General features: G+C 43.9%; 1 protein-coding gene across 3 annotated transcripts in view; it reads left to right on the forward strand.

The window, feature by feature from the left end:
* The window catches only part of robo1 (roundabout 1), a 108,748-nt gene that overhangs the window by 54,834 nt on the left and 31,709 nt on the right, over nucleotides 1–22,205 (forward strand). For all 3 annotated transcript variants that reach the window (XM_066285976.1, XM_066285974.1, XM_066285975.1), the window contains exon 2: nucleotides 17,662–17,970. In XM_066285976.1, coding sequence (XP_066142073.1) covers nucleotides 17,871–17,970 — 100 coding nt within the window. In that variant the 5' untranslated portion in view covers nucleotides 17,662–17,870. The remainder of the gene's footprint in view (nucleotides 1–17,661; nucleotides 17,971–22,205) is intronic.

A 22,205-nucleotide genomic window follows, 5' to 3' on the forward strand; every position in this document is an offset into this window, starting at 1 on the left:
TACATGGGGAATCGAACGTTTAATTAAAACAGTCGTGTATATTTCCCATGTTCGGTTTGTGTTAGTTTGAAGTTTTTGAGCGCGCGTATCTCGGAAATCGATGGAGGAGACGTTGCCCGTGGCCCAAGTTAGCGCGTTAACCGGGCCGTAATGTCTCGTCCGGTCGCCGAGATTGAAGGCATGTTCGCGATTTCGAGACACTTTTTCTCGAACGAAAAGTCCCGAGGACGCAAACGAGGCCGTAGTCCTTGTGCAAACATGAAAGCTAATCCAGTGGCGTGGGTAAAAAGGCACGTGTGCCGCCTAATTCCGCCATTCGAGGGGCGCCGGGAGGGGGGGGGGGGGGGCTGAATATTCAAAAGTGACAGCCAGATAATAATGGGTCCAGTGACGGCTGAGTTATTGATGAGTTCAATTAGCCAGTTTCGTCGGCAACACGTGACCCTCCGAGCAGGGGCGCTAAAAGCCCCTTTCGTATTATCATGGAATATTCTGAGCTATTTCACCTTTGATTATGCAAGCCTTTGATGCCAGACGCTAGGAAATAATCTTATGTACCCATCCTTAAATGCATTTCTTATCTAAACAAACAACACATTAAAATTTGTATACTTTAGAGCGGTTTTTGAATGTTTATTCAGCGCTTGGAAAGATCGAAAATGGGCCTTTATCAGATGTGGGCTGGGTGGTTTGCACATATACACAATATCCCTTATATACACATCTGCGTTTGGACCTTGAGAATCCCAAGTAAATATGTACAAATTTAAAAGTTCGTTTGCGGATGAGGAACAGACGAGGTTCCCACTCACGATATGTATTTAATAAGGGTTGAAATAATTCCGAGGGAATCTAGGAATGTAGTTTGAGGTTGGTTTACATAAGGAGCGTACTCCCTGTTGATAAAGTATTAATTAGTTTCGGTTTGCGAACAACCTGAACAAACAGGGTTATGGAATAGATATTATAATCGAAAACAATGTTTGATGTTTGTATACATCGGAGTAGCAAATTTGCTTAAGTAATTGTTATGAAGCCATGAAACGGAAGATTGAGGGTGTATTTTGTAATTAGTTATATATAGAAGAAAGGTTTCGGTCCTTTTTGCCGAGACTTCGGAGTTTCACAGGATTCGGGAACAATCAGGATCACTCGAGACGAGTTTCGAGAACGATTATTGGTTTTTCGAAATCGCTACCAGGAGCGATGTACGGTCAGTGGCTGAAAGTCCACGTACACCTAACGAACTCGTATAATTTCGTGGTTCACGATCCAGGGAGTAGTTCTCGATGCGTCCTCGAGACCCCCTCACGAACCACCATTATTGGCGATTAAACGTTTGGGTTTCCGTTAATGGGTCGGAAGGAAAGAAATTAACGTCAAAATTTCCGATCTCACAAGAGCGAACGCGCAGCAGACAAGTCTCACCATACTTAAAGAAAAAACAATTAAAAAAACAAATCGATATTTCCTTGCCCCACTTTCTGCATCTACGACTGCCCGCGACCTTCTGGGAATGGACGGAAATCAAATTTCTTCCAACATCTGGGCCACCTTAAGCCGAAGTCGACGCTCTTTCGGCGATTCCTCCGCCGAGATTTCGGAATTTCGCACCCTTCGCTCCGATTCGTTCCATAGGTGTTCGCTAGGGTTCGTGTCTGGCGACCGTGGAGGAGAGCGAAGCTGCTTGGGCCCGTTGTAAAGGTGCCGTCCTTCGCCAACCGAGGGCGGCGTGTTTGGGATCGTCGTCTCGTTGGAACATCCATCGGTTTCGTAATCTCCAAACGTTCAACTGAAGGTTGTCTCGTAAAATTTGGGAAATGCTTCCGATGATGATCCCTTTGCACCTCCAATGAGAGCTGAATTCCCCACATCAGCCGCGGACATCGAGCGCCGTTGCATTGCCTCCACCATACGCTCGACTGTGGGTAACAAGTTTCCAGGTTTTAGCCGTTCGTTAGTTATTTCTCATATCGTCCCTTTACCATCGGAATCGAAAATATTGTATCGACAAACGAGACCGAACTCCAAAGGCCCTTTTCGAAAACATCATCTATTTCGCTGGGAGATCAGGAGCTTTTCCCTCGGAACCTTTCCATGAAACGTCTTTGATTTCAGAACTCTTGTTATAGTTCAGCACTGACACGCTTACCAGTTTCTTTACGAACACGATCAGCCAATTTCGGAGCCCTAATTTCCGGGTTTAATGCGACTTCCCTAGCGATAGTCCGAATATCACGTGGTCGCGTTTGTTCAGGGCGTCCGGGACGGGGTTTATTGTTAGTTCTCTAATTTCTTTTGCAGTTTCTGTCCGCGCCGTGAAGTTAGAAATTCAAAATTCGATTTAATGCGTCTCGGTGTAGTTAAAATTTTTTTTTTTCTATCGCGATTCTACCTACGAAATAATGCGAGTGCGCCAGGTGCACGTAGACCTGTGCGACTGTGTGCGCGCGAGAGAGAGAGAGAGAGAGAGAGCGCGCTTTAGGGCCGCCGCTGCTTACAGAGAGACGGGCACTTTCGAGTGAGAGTCAGAGGCGTGCGCCGATGGATTTCTCCGCGAATTTTCGAAAATTTTCCGCTGGAACTCGGCGAACGAGCGGACGCCCGCGAGTGGGTCGGAGGCGGTTTCAACACCGCACGGAACGGTTCGTTGCGAGACCCTCCGAAGTTAAAAATTTCCCAGTTAAATCACGATCGACTAATGAGTGTTTCATTGGCGTAAACCAGATCCCAATTATTTTTCATAGCTGAGCAGGACCGAAACTGCATTCGGAATGTTAAAATCAGCACAACAAGCGGCAACAAAACAATGGCCTGACAGAACTACAGCAGGTAATACAAAGCGGTCGCTGCATACGAATCGAAATCGAACAGATAAATAGTACCGTTCATTGTTTTTAATTGGACCAGGAAACAGTTGATCTCGGGTCCGAGTAATGTCCCTAATTACATGGATTTAATGTGCCCGCCTCTTTGAATTGCCCGAGCTTTTAATTCGGACTTTCGTGCCTTTAGATTGCTGATTAGGTCGCCAAATCAAAGTTTATTGGACGGTTTAAGTTCCCAGGAAGAACGCTCGACGTTACATCAAAGCAGTTACTGTTCTCACCTTTGATGGCGGAGCAAATGAAATCATATCTTCAAATCCAATAGAAAGTGTCAACAGTTCGGAGTCTTCTATCTATTTTGATTACGGAGAAATCAAATATTTGGCGTTTTTCTCACGGTCTCAATTCAGCACTGATCAAACAGTTGCCCTGGAGCGCGCATGATAGGAAGTTTACAATACAACTTCGAAGGTAAACAATTAAATAGGAGTAGAGATATTTGTCGGCGGAAGAAAACATTTAAAAAGCGAGCAATGTTGTCGTCAGTCTCGGGCAGAGCCAAAAAGACACTTCCCGAAAGTCTGGAACAACTCCCATGCTCCTCACTCAAGCAAACTCGACGGCGAAACTCCAATTTGGAGATGTTAAATGCCGCTCCTGCACACCCTTGTTTCGGCCTCTGGAACCAAACTACTTGAAAACTATAATTACTTTCCGAATGGCAACTTTTTCTCGAATCCAGACGAAAATTGGATCCGGCCAGTATTGATTCCGGCGTCAGCAAAAGGTAGATTTTATACGACAGCAACGGCCCAATAGGATAATAAAAGCTAAAGGGTTGAAAAGGATAATGGTGCAGAAAGTTTCGTTCGCTATATTGGGCCCTATTCCAGGGAAAGCATCGAAGTTCGGGGATCCTAAGGAAAGTAAATGATTATATTGGCAACGAATCTCGGATGAAACCAGGCCCCAAAAGGCAGATTAGACAACTTTATTGTGCGGCTTTATTAGGATTATAAATTCATAAAGCTCCATTCTGACATTGAAGCTTGATCTACATAAGCCAATTTACTTGCAAATGACGACCTATCTTTCAGAAGGAAATTAAAATTGTCCGATAATGAGTGGGACTCGGACCGTCGGGCACTTGCGCCATTGCGGTAGCCCGCGAGTTTGATTAAACAATCAACTGCGATTTTGACGAATTTCGCAGTGGTTCGAATCAAACCGCGTGCACGCTCCTGATCATTACTGAATCCTGTTGAGGTTTCGAGTGAATTTTTCGAAATTTCGAAGGGCCACTCTGTCGGAATCTATCGATCGATTTCGGAAATTTCGCGGGGGGTCAGTTCGCCGTTGCCGAATGGTAGTAAGATCTTAACTCAGAATGATGGAGCCTGGATCTCCTGGAAGCCACTGGTGTATCGTTTCGAAATGTCTCGTGGAGGTTCGGGCGGAAACATCTCTCGTTGGTCCATGGGCCGGCGCAAAAACTGAGTTTCCGCGTTCACCTTGGAAACTGGAAATTTCCAAGTGCGATTTAAGACGAGATTTTTGAGAAATCACATTCGGGGCATTTAGCACGTCAGCTGCAATCGCCGTCGCGTTTCGCCTTTTTATCAAGTGGCCCACGACGTCAGAATGAAGTTCTGCGATTGGCCGATGCGAAAAAATCAAATTCCTCGGCGTCGTATCGGGACTGTTCCGGTCAAATAGACTTCGGAACCATTTGACGCCGAGTCCTTGCGTCGTTCGCGTGTTCTGCGCAATCTCGAACGTGAATCAATAAATCAAATTAATATGTCTTTACCTGCCCCACTTGCAACGTGCACTGAAAAAACAATGTTGAATTTCGCGGGCCGATTCTCCGATTTACGAACTCGCCGTGCCAAAAACCTGCCTCGACCGTAATGGCTTTTTGTTTAAACGTAAACGTGTCGCCTTTCGGAGAATCGGCCTTTGGAATTCAACCCTGTTTTTGCGGCCTTCGTTTCACCTGGGGCAAATAAATAAATATTAAATAGATTTGTTTATGCTTCGTTTTTTCTTGCCCGCCGGTAAAGGTTAAACTTAAAAGTCGAGCTTGGGCTCATCTGTGTATGTGGGTTCGGTCGAATTTGAGTTCCTGAAAAAGCGATGTTTCGAAATCGGCGATTTGTGGCTTTCATGAGGAAATTCTTCTCCCGCTTACGAAAAAGACTAAAGATCAATTAATACTCGAATGGGGACGTCGCCGGTTAAATACTTCCTGACGTTGCCCTTTTGTCACTTTATATTCGTCTCCTTGTTCGATGCGTAGGGAATGACAGAGCGAAAGCGCCGAATGCGCGAAGACACCACGGGCGCAACATTTTGGAATACGATTTTCGCTTATTTGAGGCGAGTTTGAGGGATTTCAGCGAAAGTTTTGGCAAAAATTACCGAATAATTGCGGGCATCCTCTTCAAGCATGCGAGAACCTTTCAAAAATAAAATGTGTTCGGAGGTTTCGTGCTCTCGTTGGGGATGGAGGTGGTTTTCCCCGCGTGGACGCAGCGCCAAATGCTTCGGGCAGGCGAGAACTACCAGCACAGTGTCCTTCTTGCGATTTTCTGAAAAAATCGTACGAGATCGACTGAATTACTTGAACCTCGCCCCGATTCAATTTAAACTTAAAGGTTTTTTAATTAGGGACACCCCGGACCCAATACCGGAATAATGGTCCAAATTAATTATTTGTCATCAGCACACTCTCAGTCTAACACACTTTTATGCACAATAAATTATAATAAAGTCCCCCCAACAAAACCCTTTTCACCGAGGGTTTATCCAGTTTGATAACATTCTACAAATTTATATTACTGGTCCCCGTGTCATGTTGTCTTAATTAACTTTGTTTTGTTAATTAACAGAGACGAAATTAGTATTTCTATTGTTTGACTGGTCCCAATTCCACCTTTGTCTTCTGCATTATTAAGGTTTCCATTTCTCGGTGCTAATTAAAGAGATATGTGCATGTAGGTCAGTTTCGTCGGAGATCGTTCCTCAAGATCAGCATAAAGATGGAAGAGCTTAGAGCCCCTCGTTCTCGCTTCTGAAATGCGTATTAATGACACATAATATCCCAACTAAAAATAAGCTTAGAGGAAATCCTCTAAGAAGATTAAAAGAAAAAACTCCTTATACTTGTCATCCCGGTTAAATAATATCTGTTCACTGGTTTGTGTCACGTCTAATTCTGTCCTCCATGGTTACAGAGCTAATAACGCAGACGATAAATATCCAGGATCTCCTTTCCAGACACCCTTTTTATATGTGTGTCCGCATTGCTTTGTGAACGACGTGTAAAAGGGCTTTTGAGTTTTATGTTATATGCTGAGACAGCGTGTATTGTGACCTAAGGTTTGCCGTTTCTTGTTGTCTGCTTCTCCAAAACACTTAAAGTCAGAAAGGTCTCTTCAGCAACAAAACCGCAAATTATTCCTTTATTATTTTATTATTTATTAACGTTGCACCTCGACGCCAAAGTTTATTGCTCAATAAAATCGATTCGAGTATTTACCACACTCGCGATACTCGTACTTTTTTGTTTCCCGATCTTTGTCCGTCACGTTTTAATCAGATTTAGTCAGTTTCGGTTTGAGATTTCGTTTCGATAACCATGCGAAAAAACGTCATTTCCCGATGGTTCCAAGGCTATCGGCGATAATGACACTGTCCTCGGCGCACCTATGTCGAAACTAGCAGATGTCGATCCGCTCTTGGGATCCCCTCATTTGCACGTCCAGCATGTCTGGAGGTGAATAGTACGAAAACCGAAAGATAAGTTTGACGGAAACGTTCAATCGCGAACGATGCGTTTACGTAAGCGCAATCATGTTACGCATGTAAATGGCAAAATATCTCGAAAACATCTAAATGCAGGCCACCATTTTCGACCATATGTTGCAGCATTTAGCTATAAAGGGAAAACTGGATTTATTGCTTGATAAAGGCGAAATGCTATTTAATGAGACATCGCAAAAACAGATGTTTTATAGGATCAAATTCTTCGAAACAATCCGAATCGAATCCGCACCAGGACATATTGCTTATCACACACGTCGGTATCGTATTTTCCCATTTTCCGGACTTTTAATCTGCTATTCCTCGTTTCATGCAATTACAACTGTCGTTTGTCAAAAATTACGTGCCATCCAGTTTTAAAACAATTCAGTGTTATCGTTCATATTTCCATTGTGTAGGAAGTAGAATTAATTGGGTACGTTTCCATTTATGGCAAATGCAATTTTTCCAGTGAATACAACCAATTAGGTCATAGAAAATTTATGTTTTTTTTTTTTCCCCGAATAAATGATACGAATTCCTCGAGCAGAACGAAAAGGTAATCATGATGGTACTTGTTATTCCCGTAAGACGCATTATCCACATGTGTAAAAATGCGTTGGCATTGTATTCGCTAAACCGGATTTCCCTCTCAATAAAATTGTTATTGGCAGTTAAGCACATTATAAAACCTTAACCTTTGTCAATTACCCACCTGAGGTGTCATTGTACGAAAAGTATGAGCCATAAAAATTTTTCTCTGCAAATCCTGCCCGTTCGACCTCTGCAAGACCTGTTTGGGACGAGTACCAGCAACCCTTGCCGAAAGCTGCACACGAACTTCCATTTTCAGCCATAGTTGATTTCACAAACACAATTTTCCTATACCGAGACATCAAGACTGGATTCGACAAAAAGTTTGCCATGTTCAGTATGATTAATGGGATCTATACATGTGTCACAGGGACTTTTGTGTGGGCCCGTTCTGACGATGCAGCATTAAAGGCCCTGCTTTTGACAAACGGCCGATAACCATGAATAATTATGTACTGGCGTGTTGGGCCCATGGGTGGGGCGCAAATATTTACATCTCATATATTGTAACATCATTAGTCAACCGGTCAAGGGATGTATCTGAATCTATGGCCCATTATTATTCTAAGTTAATTCGCAAAACGCTCGACTTTAAATGTTTTATTATTTTCCTCCCGCCACGCGCCGGGAATGAACCCTCCCCCCAATCTTCGGTATTTCATTAGTCCTTACCGTGATTACGCGATTACCCCTAGAGAAATATTTCGCGTTGGTTTTCACGAGCCCTTACAGGAACAAACGGTGCTTTGAGGGATAAACCTTCTTTTACTTTCGATGCGAACGGAGGTTGTTTCGAGCCTTCGCCTCACAATCCGCCTTTCGGAAAGGTAAAATTGAGTGATTTCGACCGAGGATTTGCCATTGCTCTCCCCGGACCTCCAATTTTCCCTCCGCGTATTAATCAATGTTTTTTTTTTTTTTTTTAATGTTTTTCGACGATCTGTCGCCCTTCACCCCCGCAAGTCCAAACATTTTCCCTTCATCTGCGTCAACGTAGTTTGGATCGGGACTTCGCACCTTTCCCTTAACGAGCCACGGCACGGCGGCGTTGGCTACGGGCCGAGGGCGGCGCACCTCGGGTATTCGTCGAAAATTTTTGAAAAAATCTTTAAAAGCCGAATACGTGCAGGGGGGGGGGGACGTTTCCCGGTCTTCAAAGCGATCGCAAAACGTTGGGGAACGAAAATCGCAACTTTCCCGCCGCGGCAAAGGGATTGGGAAACGTGCGCTTTTCCGACTTCAAAGATGGCCAAGGGCCAGTTCCCTTTCGAATCGTTCTCAAGTTCCGCGGTTTCAAAGTTAGATAACGCAAATTTGATGGAAGCAATTCCGAGTGGAAACGCGATGGACGTTTCTGATCCTAGGAATGCATTCATCCACGTGTGATGGAATCACAACAAATCACGTCAACTTACGCAAACCGCCATAGGCGGAACACATTTGGGCGTACACGTTGATTTGAGATCTACGCCAATGTCACCGCCACTTGTCCGCTTCGGTCGGACCTAAGCACTCAAAAACTGTCGCAGACACTCAGGAATTTAGGACTTTGTGCAACTGCGACATTTACATACATATTCATGCAAAATTTACGACCTGCAAGAGCCGATCTAATGACTTGTTACTGGTTTTGCGGTATACAGGGTAGCTCTCATTGGTGCGTCAAAGTGCGATATCTCAGTAAATGTAAGTTTTGGAAGGAAGTTTGACTTAGTAAAGTTTTTGGGGAATAAAAGGCACGTGTTTTTAAATTATTTTCAAACCTACAGGGTCTGTCATAATAGTGTGGTAGTGCCAAATTATGTTTTTTTTTTTTTTTTAATGGAACCCCCCAATTTTTTTGCAATTTCCGGATTTATCGTCAAAAATGTTGTGTACCAAACTGCTCCGACAACTGCAGAAGATATGAAACAACGCATAATTCATGCGTTTAGAAATACCGTAAGCATCGAGATGTTACGAGAAGTAAGTAGGCAAGACTTCAATTGGTTTCTGACCGAAATGGAGGACAGCTTGAGAATTTATTGCAGATACAAATAATATCGTGAAAATAAATAATAATAATTTGTTATAAATAATATAAAAGTAATAATACAGTCATCGAAACTCACTTTTCAAATACAAATTTAGATGTAAAAAAGGGGCAGTTGTCAGCAGCTCAGAAACGGTTGGGTTTGGGGATGGGGTAACGTTGACAAAAGTTGGAGGTTTTTGGATTCTGAACGCGACGCCGTCGAGAAAAGTAGGCCGTTCCATTTGAAATAAGCAAGTTATTGAGGATTGAAGTCATACAACTTCGGAGGCCTATTTCGAGGGTTATGGAAAGCCCTTTTTAAACTGAAACACGTCGAAACGTAGCTTATTATGTCGCCTTGGAGCCTCATAAGATCGATTCCGAAATTCGCGACGGTTAGGAAACAGCATTGATTTCCGCGAGACCTTGCAGCTATCAAAATTTTTGGAATTTTCACAAATAACTCGAAAATGGAAAATTTTTTATACAAGACCTATTTCGTGAACTAGCCTTAAAATTTGACGATAAATCCGAAAATGGCGAAAAAATCGGGGGGTTCCGTTAAAAAAAAAAAAAAAAAACATAATTTGGTACTACCACACTTTTATGGCAGACCCTGTACGTGCCTTTCATTCCCCAAAAACTTCACCAAGACAACCTCCCAAAACTTATATTTACCGAGATATCGCACTTTGACGCACCAACGAGCAACCCTGTATAAATGTCTCCTGCAATTGATAATCCTGCGTGATCGACACTATTGGACGCGATTATTAATTTGCTCGGTAATCTAATAAGCTAAGAAGTAATTAATAATAATCGCAAGAATATTTATCATCGGGCATCGGGTAAGAGTTTTTATTGAGATTTAAGGTGTGTGAAAGTATGATAATTTCACATGTAAAGACACTTCTGTAGGTGCAGTTCAAACATCTGCAATGAGTTCGAGCACACGTGCTTACAAATGGGGCGTTGGGCTGGAAATAAATAGTTGCATTGGTAGCAGAAGCTGTAAATAGTATAGCAAATTAGCTAGGGCGACAAAACGAGAAAGTTGCAATGGGATTAAGACAGTTTATATATGACATCATACTCGGTAAGGCTTGATTAATTTCCTGAACCGGCCTCGGTATGAATTACGAACGACAGTTGTGATTAATTTCGTTCCCAGCTGAAAATTAGGTTCATTATTTTTGCCTTTGTACGGTCGAAAATTAATGACCGACTAGCCGACGGTTTAAATGCACTTTCTAATATTACATTACCGGCAGTGATCGCGGGTATTAATTTTTTTTTTCATCTCCTAGGCGCCTGAATCGGTATAATCGGTTTTAAGAGGTCTAATGCAGGCGGTAATTAGAGGAAAATGCGTTAGGTCGATCGTGTCGGGGGCAGGGGGGGGGGGACTTGTTCGAGCCTGTGTAACGAGTTTCATCCCGCGATCGTGCCTCGCCCGTCCGAAAGAGAGTTTCGATTTCGTCCCGTGGAAACCGGACGCGTAAGCGCGCGGACCGTCTGCGAATCGGGCGAAAGAGCTATGGAGTTTTGTTGCCGAATTATGACGATTTATTGCTATCATCTACTGAGGAGAACAACTTCCCGTGTCGACAAGGAGGAAGGACCCACTTCTCAATTGCCCCATTTCCGTTTGGTAGTAATTATTTTAATTGATCCCATTTGCCTTCGGCGGCATTGTTAAAAAAAAAATAAATAAATAACGTTTGAGTGCTGCAGTCGTGCCGTTGCCGGTTCGAACGCGACAACGTACCGGAATTTCGTTAAGAAAATTTCGATGATTTCCCATCGTTGTCCCCGCTAAGCAGCACGGACCGCTTCGAAAGCACTTTTCTGCCCTCGCTCGACGCAAGTCCGGACCTGGGCGTTGATTCAATTCGCGCTCCCGAGCTCGGACCGAACCCCATCTTACGTCAACGTCTAATAATTAACTTATTTGTCCGCATCATTGTTTTAACAAATTACGGAAATGTTTGTTTTCGCTCCTTCTCGGGCCCACCGAGCGGCCCCATTTTTAAAATTGTTTATACTTTTCTGTTGCGCTCCATAGTGACGATTTAAATTAAACCGAAGGTTAACCTCCTAGAGGACACGCCGCCACTTGGAGACGGCATCGGCGACTGATGCCGTAACTCCGCAAGCTCGATGCTCGGGGAACGTTGTCCTCTCGCCGAAAGTTTTCCACGAAATCATCCAGATGAGGTCATTTTTTTCGTGGAAAAGTCCCAACTATGGCCAAATGAACCAGCAAGTGAAACAAACAAGCCCATTTCTGTCAACGCCATAAAAGAGTCTCAATTCCTTTTGATTAAAACTTTCGAGGCGACTTTTATACAGCCGATGCATTATAAAAGCTATCGCCTTGGCTCCGGCTCTCTTTTTGATGTACAAACTTCCATTTCCCCTCTCTTTCTTTCTAACTAATTTATTTATTTTCCTTTGCTCCCTCCGATTTAATTCCGGGCCTTCTCGCACATTTTCATAAACATTTACGGCTTACTTTCTCCTCCCCAGATTAAAAATATTATTAAATGCCTGCCAGTAGAAAGCGGGATTGTTATACCATCAAATCCAGAATTAAACAAGGGGCGAGCTTTGTGTTTTTGGAATTCCGGAAATGTTGATTTTCCGTTTGAAAAAATCCTCCTTCGAGGCCCGAATTTCCCTTTGGGGTGTCCAAATTTGCTTTCGGGCGGAAGCGTTGCTGCAAGTCCGGAACGGTTTCCGTCAGGAGTCGTTGATGAAGCAATCGAGATCACCGATAAAACAAATCATTATTCATATTGGAAACCACAGTGCACCTAAGGGCGAGGCAGCCGCGGGCCCAAACTGCGTTTTGATGGTTTACGGCCAAGGCTTCGAGTCAAATCGTCCTCGCCGAGATTCAGTGGCGTATATACAGGGTGACGGTTTGAAAACGCCTCGAAACGGGACAGACGTTCAAAAGTCACGGGAGCGCGTCGATTTCGCCATCGAGGGGGAACAATTTTCATGTGGAATTCCCCGCGTTTGTTTCAATCCTCGGCCCCGCACAGCCACTCTCTCAAATGGCCTAAATGGCAAAAGGGGGTTAGAGACGTGCTCGAGAAGAAACGTCCGTGTAGAACATGAATTTTTTCGTCGTTCCCTCTTGTTCGCGATGAAATGCCATTTCCATCGGTTTTGATCTTACGTGAAAAATACTATCATTCGTTTATATACAGGGTGGCCCATTGAAAACGAAACAGAGGCATTTGCGGATACTTAGAAATGTATATTTGAAAAATGCTCGGACACGTAAACTTTATATTCGAGGGGGACACATTATAAACGTATACTCGCTCCTTTCACTTCAACACCCCAGCCGGGGTGAGTTAAACCCTTAAAATCTTAAATGGAAAGTATGGTCGAGTAGCACCTTGTTTGAAAGGTCTTTCGATTCTCGTTATAATGATACCTAAATTAACTAACTTTTATTCAGTAGTTTTCGAGAAATTTGGAAAAATGTGATTAAATTGCCAACAAGTGGAATGCTCTGTTAAAATCGTAAATTAGGAAAATTAATAGTAAAACATTAACAAAAGTTCTTTTAATTGATAAGATACTCAAACTGTTCACCATTAGCTTCCATACAGTAATACAAGTTCTGTTCAAAACGAGTCCTAACATTTTGAAGCATCTGTGGAGTTATCAGACGGCATTCATTAACAATTCGTCGTCGCAATTCTTCCAGAGACTCCGGTTCTGTTGCGTAGATCTTGCTTTTCAAATGGCCCCATAAGAAGAAGTCTAACGGAGTCAAGTCTGGAGACCTAGCCGGCCACTCTATAGGACCTCTTCGCCCAATCTATTTTTTTTTATTATTCGAAAGCAATAACAATTGGTGAAATAGTACAACTAAACTTAATCTGGTCAGTTTACAATTAATAGTCACTACTGATTATTTTCCTAATTTACGATTTTAACAGAGCATTCCACTTGTTGGCAATTTAATCACATTTTTCCAAATTTCTCGAAAACTACTGAATAAAAGTTAGTTAATTTAGGTATCATTATAACGAGAATCGAAAGACCTTTCAAACAAGGTGCTACTCGACCATACTTTCCATTTAAGATTTTAAGGGTTTAACTCACCCCGGCTGGGGTGTTGAAGTGAAAGGAGCGAGTATACGTTTATAATGTGTCCCCCTCGAATATAAAGTTTACGTGTCCGAGCATTTTTCAAATATACATTTCTAAGTATCCGCAAATGCCTCTGTTTCGTTTTCAATGGGCCACCCTGTATATTATTATATTTTAATGCGCATTCAAATCGGACTTTATGGCGATAATTCGCGTTTAAAAGGAAAGTCTAGGCAGTTAACGAAGAACCGAAATCGCTTCTGTTTATGGGAAGTAAGAGAGATCACGCTGGAAGACCAACGGAAATTTTTAATGCTACAAATCCTAATTCCACCAAGTACCCGCTACGCCTCTGATCTTGGAGTAATCGACCGGGTCGAGAGCTCGCTTATTCTCTTTTCGAACCTTCACCGAAACGACTCAATTCTTCAATACACGTCTCGAAGATACATAGCTACACAGCTCAACTAAGCTCAATGCTGTCGCCTTTTAATTAATTAGGACTGTAACTGCGAATGCGGTATGTGAAACGCTACTGGCAAACGTTAAAGCTGAGGAACTTATTAATTAGAGGCTCGAAATTCTGTTATTACTTTGGCGAGCTCGTCTCAGTGTAATTCATGTGTAATCTATTTCCACATTAAATCTACCATATTAGACCTGCTCGTGTGTAACCCAGATACATGCTGAATCGAAAAGAACGACAATGGAGCGAAGTATACTTCGGACGAACTCAACCCGCAACGTCGGAAAAGTTGCAAGAGAATGAGAATAGCTGCTAGAATCGGAATTAAAAGTGAGAATTGCCCACGAACAGGTGTTACGCCGCCAAGTTTCGATGAGAGTTTAACCTGGATTTTCTTAAATAAACTGAGCTATAAGTTACGCCAGTGATTCATTTTAGTTTAAGAGCTACGGAGCCCCCCCGGAACTGTTGGAATTTTCAGGCGCCGTCATTCAAAATCACCTGTATATCAGAGTTAAATTAAATTGCCTGAATGTAAGGCGAAATGTTATTTCAACAATCTACGATTAAAATAAATGGAATTGGGTTATGAGACTACGGCTACCTCGCCGCGTTTCCTTCTGGTCCGAGGAGGTTTCTTCTGCGCGAACGTCCCGTGCGTAATCTAAAAATCCAGGGGCGCATCGAAGCCAAATTTCCAGGTCGACACGGGACTAAATCTGACTTGCACATGCAGCGGCGGAACAAAGTCTGCGTGCGAGCAGCGGAGTTCGGTCCAAATTTACAATTTTCCGAGAATATTTGCCAACAAATGAAACATCGAAACAAATCGATTGCTGCAATCGAACGGTTTAATCTCGACAAGAATTTACCGCACGTGTTAAATAGAACGACAATTTACTTTAATGAAACTGATAATGCGTCGTCAACAAGAGGGAAAAAGCACGCGTGCGTCAATGAGGTTGGATCAGTTTCGATCGAGAAGACAAGTTGAAACAAGTTTAATGGTCGCATTCAGACTTGCCGCCCGGGTTCAGCAGAAGTTTCCAATGCGAGCCCTAAGAACGAGCGAATTGCAATCGAATTGAGAGAGGTTGTGATAAGATTATGGAAATGAGGAAAAATGTTAAGGCAATGGGGCAAAACTGTTGGTGAAAGATGTTCATCGGTACAAAGGGCAATTCGAAATTGCAAAGAGAGAGGAAACCCATCAGTAAAAGCAAGATCTGAGAGAAGAGCGGTGCACTTTAAGGGCTGTTAAAGAAGATCCTAAGCTGGTTGCAACGATTGAACGACAATTCCTCAGAACCGTTTGTTCCGAAACTATTCAGAACTTCTCAAAAAACAACGGATATGGAGGGTGTTTTGCTTCGAGAGAAGCCTCGTTCTTCTCAAACGAATCGAACGAACGAAGAGGCTGCCCCGGGCGAAAATTCGTGTCAGTGAACCTTCGGAGTGGTGAGGTCGACTTACCTGGACTGACGAAAGTAAGTTTAACATTTGGAGTTCATATTCATGGTGAATTGTGTGCGACACCGAGCTGAGTCCAAAACATCTAATGTCCACTGCAAAGCATGGTGGTGGACATGGAACATGCGTGGGGATCCACGTCAAGTGGAGAGTTAGAATTTACTGGCTCGAAGACGGAACGTTTTGTGCTTTTGGGCATTTTAAAGAGGAAACCGAGAGCTTCAGCCAAGGAGTTGAACTTGGGTCACTACAGTTATCAGCGACGTACATAATAGGTATCGTTAAAGAATGGCTGCTGTGCAGCACTCCTCAGCAATTGCACATACCCCATCTCGGCCGCCAGACTTTAATCCCGTCGAGCATTTGCGGGAGTTTCTGGGGCGAAATATTCGAAAACTTCAAACGTTGTGCTTGAGGAGAAATTGCTCGAAGAATGGTCGGGAAGTACTCAGGAGGAAGCAGCTAAATTAGTCCACTCAACATGCCAAATGGGTTAGAAGAAGGAGGTCGTCGATTCGAAAGGAGGTCCAGCCCGTTATTGAATTGTTAATGTGCGCAAACATTTTTCCGTTGCTAAATTCACTTTCATTTAAATACTGCTAACAAACTCGATACCTGTTCAACTTATTAGTGAACATTATCACAATTATTAACCTGCTCAGGCGGAGGTAGCATCTGCCCGAGTCGGATTTTACTTGTAATCTCATATTCCCACAGGTTGCGAGAGCTGAAGCGGTCTCGGTCGCTCGTACGCAGGCGTTTTTCCGCCACTTTACATATCCGGAGTCGAACTCGAAGAGAAGAAGATTCAACCGCGGGAATTCGCCGGTAATGCGAACTTTATTGTACTTCCGTTGAAATTGCAGCAGCGACGGTAATGGAATCGTTACAGGCTAAACGCTCAAAGGTCCACCCGAACCAAGACCATCGGTGAAATTAACCAATCGAGGTCTCATGCATTATTCAATGGTACTTCGGTGCTTCTGAACTAAAGCTAATCAATATATATGCAAAATATGAGGCAAACGAATCAAAGGATAGAAACAATGTATTGTGTTGCAGTACATAAATCAAATCTCGGTAAAAATCAGGCGTAGAGTGGTTATTGTTTTTGACTGTGACTGGTAATAAATCGCAATGTCCGCACAGTAGAACAATGGAGAATACTAAATTTCACATATTAAGTTCCTTGGCCTCATGTACACCTCACTTCTTGTTATTGGCGAGACTTCCGGGAACGCAACCCCGCCCATTGAGATATTCGGGTCAATGGGACGTCAAAGTGACGTTAGCCTCTGACGTCACAATAAACCCTCTTAACAGAACGACGTCTTAATTAAAGAGGATTCATCAATTGGCTAAGCAAAATTAGTCTGGCTGTTATTAAAGCGAAGTCAAACAAACTTTCCCTGTTTACCTCAACCTTTAATATTAAACTTCGTTGTGTGCCGCCACGAAAACTAATTAATTAGGAGTTCAACTCCGGGGAATTTTGCCAAAAACCTCAGTGGAAACAGGTGGGGCAGCAACGAGTTCCGTGTTATTTCCAGGAACCTATTGAATTGCGAGAAAAGTATCAGATTTTGCTTTGTCCCCGTCTCAATTATTTGTGTCGAGCTCGTTTTCGCCTAATGCTCGCCCTACATTATAACCCGTGCAAAATCCATCATCTTTCGAAATCTGTCAAGCGAAAGCAGCTATGTTGACGCAGATGGCGCCTCCCGCCTCCTCCTCCTCCTCGTCCTCCCTCGATAAAGGGTTCCCGAGGGAACGTCACATCATTAGTATGACTGGCAGGGAACACATTAAACGACGCTTTGAGTTGCGTTTTCCCTTAAAGGGCAAATTATTTATTCGGAATTGAGTAATGGAATTTGTTCCACCTTCATAATCACCGATAGAGATCCTCGAAAGTGACCTCCGACCTAACGAATGGATTAGGAGATTACGTCTTTCGGACCACCCAGATGGTGGGCAGCGCCTGAACTCGGCTGAGATGCTTTATGGTCGATGGCATTGTGAATTCATCTCGTAATAAATCGTTTAAGGGAGGATCTCAGGTTATTTAGCAGTCGCCGAAAGTTAGTGTCGCACCGTCGTCCCGTGATTCATCGCTTCGAACGCCGAACGTTTGAGCTGCGACCGAATTCGCTGCGACGCTCGATTTTTTCGAGATCGGCGGCACTGTCTGCCTCCGTCGGAACGACTGGATTAGAACGAGATGAATAAATTTCCGTCGGCCAATCGTCGGTCTCGCGAAACGTCCCTTATCCCCCCATTTAGTCGTTAATGCGGATTTCTGGTATTTTTTCACGTTGACAGCTCCGACTGCACGCCGGACTAACGTACCCCAATGGTTCTTGTTGCAGGTCAATACCGATCCCCGCGCATAGTCGAGCACCCGTCGGACATCATAGTGGCGAAAAACGAGCCCGTGACGTTGAACTGCAAAGCCGAGGGGAAGCCGGAGCCGACCATCGAATGGTACAAAGATGGAGAACTGGTCAAGACGTCCACCACGGACAACAAGTCGCACCGCGTGTTGCTCCCCGTCGGATCGTTGTTTTTCCTGAGGACTATGAACAGCAAAAAGGAGCAGGACGCCGGCGTTTATTGGTGTGTGGCGAGGAGCATCGCGGGAGTCGCCACGAGCAGGAACGCCACTCTGCAAGTTGCCGGTGAGTTTAATACGAGGCGAAGCGTCTGCTCGCCGTTAAAAAAAAATAATAATAATAATAAAAAATAAATTAAAAAAAAAGTGTTCGTCACGCATTTCGAGGGACCTATGCGTATAGGATCATTTTATTTTTGCCTCGGGGCGTCTGCAGTCTGCGGCATTATCAGATTGGCGATAAATAAATAGAGCCGTCCAGAGAGGCGATAAATTGCCGCCCCAGGAAAAATGTTAAACAATAGCAGGCAAAAAAAGTAGGCAAAAACTTTCTTCTCGACTTTTGATTCAGCCAGAGATTTATCATCCTAAACGTCCCGGAATGGCCGATAAACAAGGATTACGAGCAAAATTCCCGATCGCAGGCTGACAGATGGTGATGAATGTGCGGTATTTAATCGATTATCGTCGCTCAAGCACCGTGTCTTGGATGTGCTTCAAGCACTTCTCTCGATTGTCGTATGACATTCCACTTCTTTTTTTTTTTTTTATCTTCGACTAGCTAACAACAAGATCTAGGAATTCAACACCGAGATTTCTCGGCACCGAATATCGTCAAATTAACACCTGTTCGCGACCGATAAAATCCCGGAAACTCGTCCGGGTTTTGTCCCCTTTGATGGGCGAAGTGATCTTCACTTCTCGATTTCGCGTTCGTCGCGTACGCTCGACGATCGAAATTGTGTCTCGTTAAGAAGGAAATGACCGAAGAGGAATCGAAACAGATGCTCCCTTGCGATGATGAAAAGGTCAATAACGTGGAACCTTCCCGGGAACCGTAGATAGTTCTCGGGTAATAGAGAGTGTCGGACTCCTCGAGAGGGTCGTTTATCGCTCGTCGCGAAGCGCCCTCGCACGCCCCTGATTTTCGAGCAATTAGTGTAATTTAAAGCTCGAGATTTATTAAAAATTCCAAGCCTCTTAAGCGCGTATGAAACAGTAGTGCTGCTTGTTCTCGAGAGTCCTAGAATTTCCTCGCAAAATAACTTTTCCATTTCTCGAATTAGCGGACGAGTGGCTTGTTCGGACATATCTGCGCAAAGTAATTGACTGTGTGCGTATAGACCGACGACGAAGAATTGCGGCCGCGTACGTTCCAACTTACGAAATTAAACCTAAACCACGAGATTTCCTTTTTGATTTTTTAATCCCCGCGAGGGACGGCACTGGGGCTTCCAATGCGACTTGGGATCAGGGCTGGAATTACCAATAATTCATGAAGCGGCTTACATTCAGATGATTATCACTTAGCTTTTGAGGCCTAGGACAACCCCCGAGATCCCTAGGTCCACTTACGAGAATCGCACGGAAGTCAGTTTCGTTCTCGGAGTTGCGGGCCTCAACGAGGACCGTCTCTGCGATCTTCTGCCGCCAATACTTTCCAGTTTCCCGATCCTTCCTGGAAACGTCCAGTGCACTCCGTCGCCCGAATTGACAATCGTCAATAATTAACCGCGTAGAAACCAGAACTTGTCAGCGTGATGCCCAAAACCCCATCTAGTCGTGTCATACCGGCCTGGAAAAACATCTGGATAATTTTCTAACAATCGGCAACACGGCAAACCCCAGCACCGACTGCACGTCTGTACGGGGGATTTTTACGAGCCCTGCGGGGGTAGTGCGTGCTGCAAAGGGGGGAAGCGGCGCGCTGTCGGGGCTGAAATATGGGGGAAAACTTCAATTCGAAATTAATGGTTCCCATACAGAGGTGCACGTATATATTCTACCTTTAATTAAACTTCGCCCAGAAGGCAATTTCGCCCGATATAATATATGTTGGGAGAGCCGTCATCGCAACGTTCCGGCGTTTTCCCTATACCTACCCGCAAAACCGGAACGGGATGAATTGCACAAATAGCGTCGGAAAGGTAAATTTATACTGTGGAATTCCCTAAATTGTAATTAATTTTGAGGAAGATCGATTTGCGTTCGTCGAATTCTTCACCCTCAGACCAACTCCCGCCATGGCGGGCTCAGCGACGCGTCGCCGTGGCTGTCCGTAAACCGAGGTAGAATTCAAAAAATGAGTACGTATCCAATGAAAAATGTTCATCTGCTACCGATAAAGCATTCTTCGGTGTTAATTATATGTTAATTCCAAAATAAACTTTCAGCCTCGGCTATTTCAAGAGGGGAATTCTTGTTTGTCCTGTGCTGCTAAATTTAGCCGAAATGGGCAGGTCAGTGTCATTTTAATGTGTGGATGGAGTTAAGTAGTTCGTCCTAAATATAAGCAGCCATGGACGATTATTTTTTCCCATATATCCGTCCAATGACTGACTTTTATCGGGGCACAATTTTTTTCCATTAATTGCCTTTTGCGAGCCGGCCCTAACGGTCCCACCGATAAATCCAGCTAACAGGCAAATTAGCGGCAAGAAATCATCAGCTACGGATTCGAGTGTCGATTGTGACAGGTCTAATAAGGAATAACTCGTTTTGCGGCTGTTTTTAGGGCACATGAATCAGCGTAAAAATCCCACCGCAGGAGGATCGCATAAAGCTGTGTTTATATAATGTACACGTCGGGTAAATAATAAGCGGCTGATACATATCTGTCATCCTAAAACGTATAGATCATTTGTATTCGATCATGTCGGTGATGTTGAACATAAGTACGTGTTATGGTTGACGAAGAATCGGGTGTGGGATCAAAGGCAAAGCTGCCGGTTTTTGTCAAGCAATCTGCAGATAGTTGGTTTGTATACGGTGCATCATTTGCGGTTGTTCAAGTCCATGTAATAGAAACCTAGCAGGGCTCGGTGCAATCAAGCAGGTGAAATTATTTAATTAGAATAATATGTTGCCGCTTAAGCAGCTTACGCACAACCGAACGGGCGCTAATTTGAGTGATACGGTGAGTGGCTTCAATATTGGGACACTGAAATATTTCCATTTTATCGTCGGTGATTTTGTTTAAATCGCAATTGGTGCCGTACGAAACGCGTTATTTATAACAATACGCGTTCCCTTGACCGCTGACGTAATTTCCATTGTGAAAAAATTAAAGTTTCCCACAAAGAGCCAAAAAATTCAAACAAAAGTGTGCGTAAATTTTGCGTCGATTCAACGTTCGGACCCTGTATAAAATATTTTTCTGTGCTCTGGAATTTCGCTGGAATGTTGTTTTTCGATGCGCGCACTAAACTCGAGTGACGATTGAAAAAATCGTTTCCAGTTAAATTTAAGTCATCGCACTATTAATACGTGTAGCGGCCCGCGAAAGGGATACAAGTTTTGACGTGCGACAACTTGTGGTTTTCCATAACGCCCGTGGAAAATGTCACGGAAACATTGCCGCGCTATGTGACGCGAGCGAGGGCGCAGCGGCAGACACCATGGGACGACTTAGACGCGTCGATTCCGCAACCCGAAAGGGCCGACCAAAGGAACTGCATAGGGCGTGCCAAGGGAACCGTCCTCCGGAAAGTCGGAAAATAATCCGACGTCGAGCGCACCAAAATCAGCCGATGAGCCTTCGAGAGACACTGGGAAACGAGTCTGTCCCGAAACAATACGCCGAGCATTAAAGGAAAATGGACGCGATGGAAGAGCTGCCAGGAAAAAACCGTTTATTAACGAAGTCAACCGAAGAAGATTGAATTATGCAAAAGAGTTTGTCTTGAAACGTGATACTTGGCGGAATGACGTTGTTTTCAGCGATGGAAGTAAATATAACTTTTTCGGGTCCGATGGCCGAAGAGCGGCGCGGAGAAAGGAGGAGGGTAAAGAATTTAGAATAAATAACGTCAGACCCACCGTTGAACATGGAGATGGAAGCGTTCTTGTACGGGGGAGTGTTCCCGGATTTGCGGTAGGCGAATTCGCTTTTGGAGATTCCGTAATGGGTAAACATTTTTATCTCCGCCAAGGTGCCGAGAAAATGGAAATTTCAGACACTTCTAAATTCCACCGAGGTAACGACACCAAGCACGGATCACGGTTAGTGCAGCAGCAGTATTTACTTTACAATTGCCCCAAAGTGGTACAACCACCGCCCCGATCCCGCCGCACCTCGATCCCGTCCGAACGCCCTTGGGGCGAATCGGACCGAAAAATAAGAAGGACTGAAACAGCTTCAAAGGAAATGTTAAAACAACAATTAGGACAAGAATTGGACAAAATTATCCGCAATGTGCCCACCGGCCGTTCTAGATAACGACGGTAAACCCACAAAAAAAAAAAAAATTAATTGAGGAGACCAGTAGCGTCCGAATATTGGAGATTTTCACCTGATTTAAT

The sequence above is a fragment of the Euwallacea fornicatus genome, chromosome 9, assembly GCF_040115645.1.
Source record: "Euwallacea fornicatus isolate EFF26 chromosome 9, ASM4011564v1, whole genome shotgun sequence".
NCBI lineage: Eukaryota > Metazoa > Arthropoda > Insecta > Coleoptera > Curculionidae > Euwallacea > Euwallacea fornicatus.